Raw genomic sequence first — 8,390 nt, 5'->3', positions numbered from 1 at the left:
TCACATTGGGTCCTCAACACATCTCTGTATAGTATGTGTATTCACTCTCTGTTCCGAAAACGGCTTGTTGGAGCTTCCTGCCCCTCCCTATGAGTCCACTGTGCTCTGATTGGTCAGCTCGCCTACTCTGTTCTGATGAGTCCACCACCGTTACAGCGGAACATCAGAGATTATGTGTTACAATGGCGTTAGCAACCAGAAAAGGACACCAGTAATGACAAACAGATGAGAATGCTGCGTGGGGTCTGGGTGCCGTGTTGGCGGGATGTTGCGGGGCTCGCTGCTCTGCCCTTTGAGGCTTGAGGAGCGGACAGTGTGAGCTGGATTACTGGTGTTGTTTCCTGGTTGCTACGTGGGATCTGCGAGACAGCAAGACACCGCGGAACTCAGCCTGAGCACACACACACACACACTCACACTCACACTCACACTCACACTCACACTCACACTCACACACTCACACATACTCACACATACTCACAGCCAGGCTGTTCACCACACACTCACAGCCTGAGAAAAGATAAGGCTGAGTGAGTGAGTGTGTGGGTCTGAGGAGCTCCACGGATTGGTCCATTTGGACCAATTGGTCATTTTGGTCGTCGTTACATCACTGTGACCAGGAAGAAAAAAATGGAAAAAGAGGCGTTCTGGGGCAGCATAGACAGGTATTTTCTGTGTTAGAGTTTTACTCGCTTCAGGGTGTACTTTGAGGGTGTGTGACTCTGCAGACCGTTTACATGCATAAAAAGCTACATAACACACAAGGGGACGGGTAATAACCAGAAAAGCATGACATGGGACCTTTTAATGTACATAAAACTTCACTTATAAAATGTATGGTGAGGTAATAATAAAATCAAAGCTTTCAGTGCCAAGTTTTGGAAATTGAGAGGTTTTTCTTACACGTCTTGGGAATTACTTCGTTGTTTTACTTAGTTTTGTTTTTTTTAACAATATTTGTATTGAAGTTTTGAAATATAGCAAACATTACACATACATAAAACGGTGAGTCTAGGTGGCAGATACAGTGTACAAATGAATAGGCATGTAAATAAACACAGGTCAGTAGACAGATGATGGATGTACATGGATAACAAAGTACAGAAATCTGAAAGAATATGACGTGGGCTACTACACTTTATAATCGTATTGGTCATTACTTAGTTATTGTTATTTTGGAACGATACCCAGCCTTATACACCTGTCCCCATAGCAGCTAATTAAGTGTGAACACTTTAGCTACATTCACGAGGAGCCATGTGTATGTTATCCTATAGATTATAAGACGGACATCTTTGACTTTTATTAGTTTATTTGTAATAATGATTACGCCATCACTGTCCTACAGGAGGTTGAGTTGGAGATGGAGGCGGAGCCGGTTCAAGCTGACAAGGCGGAGACACTGAGGGACACGGCGCCGGTCATAGAACCAGTCAAGGTAACGTCTCCCAACATACCGTCCGTGAGATCTGTAAAACATTTTGAACGGCTTGCAGGCTTTCAATTTTGTTTGCACTAAGATGAGATTCGGATATGGAGATTTCTTGGTTCTACATACATTTCTATGTACCATTCTAAAGAAAACAAACTCTCTGAAACTGTGCTTAGCATATCAGATATTTCACAACATTGTATATGTATTTGCATTTAAATGAATGAATGTATCATGTTTAATACCAACCTAACTTTGATCATTTGTGAGGACCCAGTTTCTGTTTGTTATTTACTGATTATTACGCAGACTGTATGTTATTTGTCTCTGACCTGTTGCCACTCTTTCACCGGCGTCTTCTGTACCACACAGTACGAACAGTGGCAGACATTCCTACGCTACCAGGTTAGGTTTAATGATGTCTCCTCCCAAGTGCCCTTCCTCACATCTATACCAGTTTATCCCTGCACTCACAGTCTCTGGTCTCTTTCTGAGCGGACCCAGATGTGGGTTGAACAGTTTTTGCAAACAATTCTGGCATTTTCCAAAACGATTTCAGCCTGCAATGTTACCTCAGGTTCAGAATGAGTAAGAACATCATCCAAATTACTGGAAATTACACGTTAAATATACGACATCAGTAAAGTGAGGGTAAACCAGAAATGCTCATATTTAGCTCTGCTGGGATAGAAAGCAGACAAGGTAAATGAAAGCAAAATGAACAGATAGATCACAGACTGACTCAAAATAATATTGTTTGACTAGAATTTGATATTTTTTCCATTTGAAGCCTAAACAGAGAATACTTTCTAGTGTGCACAAACCATGGCAGTCATGGACAAAATGAACCAATATTCCCTGAATTATTATATAAAAACACCAAACATCTGGTGCTGTGAATGCTAAATGCTGATTTGCAAATTCTGTTTGACCCACATCTTCAATATAAGGACTTCTCCTTCACTTTTGCTTGTTGATCCTTCCAGACAGTATCACTGACCCATGTTGAACCTTTCCCCTCTCACTAACGTCTTGTGTAGCTCCACAGTTCTCTCCATCATGTGGTAATGGCTTTTTGGGTTAAGGGGAGTATCCCAGTGTCCCCTATAACTTCCCTCTTTACCCATTTGGTGTGTTTGGATGAGTCTTTTATGTGGTTTTATATGAAAGGCACATGTGTTACTGGTTATATGACATTTTGGACCTACTTTGTATCCACTTTGGAGGGAAAATACAACTTTAAGATGCCATGTTTATCCCTTCTGTAACTAAAAGTTGTCTATGATTTCACAACTGGGACCTATCATTTCTGACAGTTAGGAGCACATTTCTAAAATCCTTTGTTTGTGTTTCAGGGTGAGGAGATCACCAAAGAGGAGATCGACATGTTGAGTGACGCATGCTGTAAGCTGAAGGGCCAGAAGAGGCTGCTGACTCTGGAGAAAGAGGAACTCGAAGACCTGAAGGACGACGTCCAGGAATACAACGAGGTGCCGCTATTTGACTCGTAGTTATTGCAGAGAGAAAATGTTCCATCAACCGAATCCAAATCGGGTTGTTTCTTTGTATTTGGTGAAATGTAATCGTTGCATCAAAATGATATACATTAAAACTATTATACATCAAATTACAATCAACATATCAAAAGGAAAAATAGAAGAAAAATAAACAGAAATATCATTAATCCTCATACAAACGTTAATTTTCACATAAAGGGGTTTTTCAAATCCTTCATCAAAGATATAGAGTGCCGCAGTGACGCGTCCTAAAACCCGGAAGTAAGCTGCGGATGGGTTCCTTCGACAAAAAAGCAATGCAATTTCTCCATAGGGTTTTGGAAAATAGCCCGAAATAAGGTCTGTGGTTGACACGCATTTAAGAGACCAGTCGGATAATCTCCACATGTCTACCCTACTTCTAATCTTAAGCGTCTTTGAGTTGTGAAAAGCGCTATATAAATCAAATGCATTATTATTATTATTATTATTAATCTAATCGATAGATTNAAACCTTTGTCGGGCGAAAAATACTGCCTGGTGTTAACGCCGACCTAATAAGAAGAGTATTTCATTGTCCCCGTGGGAGGATTCATGTTTCCACGTATAAATGTCAGATTCAGATTGAAGTGATGGAGGTTTTATTCTTTCTCTTCCAGCACTGCTGCGGACATCACTAAGACGATCCAGTTATAGCATTAATTCAGAAGGAACATGCTTGTGGTTTTTAATGGAGATATTCTCACGCTCAGATCCTCTTAGGGAGCCGGTCTCAGTCTGTTTACTGAGAATTGTTGGGGAACCTTTTTCAGGGAATGGAAAGGATTTAAATGAAGTTTACCAGGGCTGCGACTGATACTGGGGGAGCCAGAGATGCGCAAAAGTAACCACACATCCCTTAGTCAAGGTAGCACCAGTGAGGCCAGGCTCAGTGTTAAATTCCAATCCAGGACAGTTAAGCGCATATCAATGCATGGCTACATGAGAAGGAACAGTCCTTCGCCCTCAAACGGGCGAGCTTTTGTAGGCTAACAGGGAATATTACAATTTGTGACCATTTATGATGTCAGATAACCTACTGGACACCTACCTGTCTGCCCTGCCCATCAACACACACACACACACACACACACACACACACACACACACACACCACACACACACACACACACCAGATGTCAAAAGTACTACACCTTTCTCAGGTAGAAGTACAGATACTCGTGTTTAAAACTACTGCTTTCTGGTGAAAGTAGAAGTACTGACTAAAGCTTCTTTACTCAGTCAAAGGTAAACGGAGGCCTTGAAATGTACTTCAGTAAAAAGTACCATAACTTAGCCCCAGCCCTGCTTTTTTAAAGCAGTACCTGACCACTCGCCTTTTATATTTAATTAGAACAAATAAATGCATTGGTTAGCCTAATGAATGTTTTCCATGCTGAACAACGGCAACATGACAACGTTCTTCATTGGCCGCCTCTTTCTTTAGAAGAAGAGCAGAGGAACCATGATGATACACGCGCATCGGTGTTTCAAACAATTAGGCACGCCAATGACTCTAACTAATAACGATCACGCCACCAAACAACACATTCAGACTAAAGGAAACCAGGTCCTGCTTTGGGAAATGAGAGAAGCTAGAAAGTACAGGTATTTTGGCCGCTGTCAACATGTAAGAAGGTGGAAAGTACAGTCCTAGTATTTGAGTTCAACATGTTAAGAATTGTTAGAAAGTACAGGTATTTGTGTTTCAACATGTAAGAAGTAGAAAGCTACAGGTATTTTGTGTTCAACATGTAAGAAGGTAGAAAGTACAGGTATTTGTGTTCAAAAATGTAAGAAGTCCAAAGCTAAAATGTTGTCAGGAAAAATAAGTAGTGGAGTAAAGTGCTGATAGCAGAAACTGTACTTAAGTACAGTAACAAAGTATTTGTACCTCCCACTTACTCCCACCTTCTGATGAGCAGCCTTCAGAAAACTTTTGGTAATCCTTCTGACTTTTCCCCCATCCAGGCGGCCATCTTCCAGGGTCAACATGTTAATGTGTTTTCGGTTTCAATGAACCAATCAGCGAGCCTTCCGTCGTGAGTAAAAGGCTTGCTGCCTCAACATTGGCTGCCTTTTCCTGTTGTTTTTATAATCTGAAACCATGAACCTCTTTTCCCAGCTAAAACAATGTGACTGTAAAGAGACACGATCGAGTCCATAGGAGACACCATATGAGGCGTCCATAGAGACACGATGAGTCCATAGAGACACGATGAGTCCATAGAGACACAATGAGTTAATAGAGACACACAATGACAACACAGAGACACAAAAGACACCAAAGACAAACAAAATGAGAGACACACACTTCCTTGTTGAAATAAGAAATGTGAAGCAGCTCTTTGGAAGTGTTCCCCTTGTTGTTGTTCCCCAGCTGTGAGTCAGCGCTGCAGTAAAACATTTACGACCTTATAAACTCTTAACGATGTTATAAAGTTCAATCTGCCAGAACCATTCACACTCATTTCACTTTACTATCACTCTACAAACAGCGGGTAATCCAGACTATAAAACCTCCCGCACTTAAATACTGTCTGATATTTACAGCCGAACGCCCTGAAGGTGAAACCTAATGATTTGTTTAAATGTGTCCAAAAGTCTGTCGTCAAACGTCTCGTTCTGTCTTTGTCCTGGTTTGACACCGTGATATAAAGAGAGAACGCAGGAAGTTTCCTCCCGCTGAAGCAGCCAATCAGATCGCTGTAGTGGTTTTGGCTGTGTATGTGACGCTGTTCTTCGAAGTGAAGCATTGTGGAGTTTGAAGTTTTTTCGGGGAGATATTTTCATATTTGAGTTTCCTACCTTTTATTAAATCAAATGACTATTTATGTCTGACACTGCATTGTAGTTATTTATTTATGTGGTTATTATTTCTGTTGATTTATTTGTTTATTTATTTAGTTATTATTATTATTATTTGTTAATTTGTTTGTTTAGATTTCTATTTATTTATCTATTTATCTAAGCTTGTTTTTTTGGGGGGGCGCAGCGCTATTGCAGGGGGGGGGGCGAGTGAAGCTTTGGAAGAAGTTGTAAACAAAGATTGTTTGCTCGTAAAATCCATAACATTTACCCATTTTTAACACAAACGGCAGTTAAAAGAAAAGTGGACGAGCCCACGACAAGCCTTTCAGCTATAATGCCCAAATCAACAAAGTAAGATGAGGAATATACCTCCTTTGACATCTAACGCAGCGTCCAATCGGCAGCGTGCGTTGACGCTTGCCGGTGGGCGTGTCTGGCACGCAACCAACAACCAATCACATTAATCTCCCGCCCCGGACACACAAGCACGCGGTTTGATTGGCTGACGCTTGCACTGCCATATGATTTGATTGGCTGACGCTTCCGTCAAAGCTTTCGAAGCGAGCAATGGAGGCAAAGCGACGCGACGGAACCACAATGCAGTTCGGCAAAGTGTGACGTCACCCCATTCAAAGTGAATGGGAAGCGTCTCCGTTGAAGCAACGCACGCTGCCGTGTGGAGAACAGAACGTTCAAAAGTGACAATCTAATCTACAGAGCTCGATGTGTACAATGCTCGTTTGCCATAAGTATTTTTGCGGAAACACGAGCAATCTGTCCATCAGCTGGCCGAAAGGCATCATATTCATACGGAGAAATGCACCGTTTTCCACTTCCTTAACTCGGAGTTCTGTTGCTCCAATTACGTGTAAGGGGGGCGCCGGTGGTGGCGAAGTCTCATAGGGACTTGGATTGCGCAACTGGAAGGTCACCAGTTCACAGTCCCGGCAAGACCAAGTGCCCTACCGAGGTATTCCCTGAGCAAGCACCGTTCCCTTACACTGCTCCCGGGCGCCGTTCATTGATGGGCAGGCCACTGGCTCCTAAACACTAGGCATGGGTCAAATGCCAGAGGGAACCCATGTCGCTTACATACATACCTTGTTACTACGTAACGGACAATGAAAGTGCAAAAAGAAAAGAAAAAAAGAACTAGATCAAGGACTTATGGACTTTAAGTAAAAGTAGTATACTGCAGGGTAGCCCTTTGTTGGATTTACTCCAGGCTGGCAACTAAAGGTCTGATTTAACACTGATTAGATTTCACATCATCATCCACGATCTGAGAAGGCGGTAAACTAAAGGTATTAAAACATGTAGTGGAGTAAGAAGTGACACCATGTACCCTCTGAACTGTAGAGGGGTAGAATTACAAAGAAGCAAAAGCTGCGAAATACTCAAGCAAACCTCAATATAAGTACCGTAGTCGGGAACTAAAGTCTTACTTAGTTAACTATCACCACTGCCAGCCGGTCGTTATGCTCTTGCTAGCAGCCCATAATCCACACTCATACATAAGAAAATGACATCATGCTAAATTCTGGTTTCTAATTTGGGGGATTTTAGTTTTTCCCCTAAAAAAATAACTCTAAAATACTGTTAAAGAACCGGATCGATTAGGGCCTCATTGTTTCACGCAGTGGCACAGGGATCATCTGCCGAATACAAGCACTTTAGTTCCATGTTCGATCCATAATAAAATATACAATTATGAGTTGGATTATTTTTGTCTGTTTTGTCGTTAGTTATTTAGCCAGGAAGAATGTAATGGTTTGACCAACTACATACAATTGAATTATACCATTCTGGGTGGCGAACCGGATTAGGGGCCTGCTTGGAGAAAGGTTGGGGAACCACTGTTTTAGGAGAGTGCTGTTACATTTTTTAGTATTTTGTATATCATTTTTGCCTTCCTTGTTGCGACCTCTTTTCTAAAACTGCACAGCTCTGTCCGACATTAAACTCTGGAGGACACAGTATATATAATAGATATATATATATATGATACATACTAGCTATATACTAGTAGTATAATAGTATATATAATATATCTGTTGGTATATTTATATTTCTTGGCAAACATTTATTTTAAATTGTTTGATTTTATGTCACAATGTAAACATTAATATTTGAGGGGAAAATCACCGTGTTGCGTCGGGTCACACACTGAAGTGAAGCTTCTCGCCGCCAGCTCGGCGCGGCGCGCGCCGCCGCCAGAAGGCCAGCTGCGACTCCGAGCAGCTACACACACAACACCCACACACACACACACACAACACACACACACACACACACACACAAAACACACACAACACACACACACACACACACACACACACCACACCAAACACACACACACACACACACCACACACACACACACACACACACACACACAGCAAAAGTCATGATGCTGTCGAAAAAATATTTTTAGAAACATCCGGGTATTAATAGTGCTTTTCCAATAAATATAAAAAGGCGGTTAGGTTTAATATGGGGTAAAAAAATAGGGAAAACCAAAGCGTGTGTGCCTAAGATATCAAAAATCTTATTCATTGCATAGTTTAGGTTCGCAAAAAAAGTATTTAAAAAAATCATAGGTATTAGTATGTG

At 41.5% G+C, this 8,390-nt stretch overlaps 1 protein-coding gene across 6 annotated transcripts in view; it reads left to right on the top strand.

Annotated features, from left to right (window-relative positions):
* The window catches only part of letm1 (leucine zipper-EF-hand containing transmembrane protein 1), a 54,712-nt gene that overhangs the window by 26,482 nt on the left and 19,840 nt on the right, over window positions 1-8,390 (top strand). For 4 of the 6 annotated variants that reach the window (XR_799473.1, XM_010783009.1, XM_010783007.1 and 1 more), the window contains exons 10-12: window positions 1,349-1,438; window positions 1,805-1,837; window positions 2,788-2,922. Coding sequence is in view for 5 of the 6 variants with exons in the window: in XM_010783009.1 (XP_010781311.1) it covers window positions 1,349-1,438; window positions 1,805-1,837; window positions 2,788-2,922 (258 nt within the window). In the remaining variant the exon portion in view is untranslated. The remainder of the gene's footprint in view (window positions 1-1,348; window positions 1,439-1,804; window positions 1,838-2,787; window positions 2,923-8,390) is intronic. The other 2 variants (XM_010783010.1, XM_010783008.1) reach the window with 1 other exon arrangement.

Source organism: Notothenia coriiceps, unplaced genomic scaffold (genome assembly GCF_000735185.1).
Source record: "Notothenia coriiceps isolate Sejong01 unplaced genomic scaffold, NC01 NC01_scaffold00024668, whole genome shotgun sequence".
Taxonomy (NCBI): Eukaryota; Metazoa; Chordata; class Actinopteri; order Perciformes; family Nototheniidae; genus Notothenia; species Notothenia coriiceps.
Note: the sequence above shows the minus strand (reverse complement) of the source record. Positions and strands in the feature narration are given on the sequence as shown.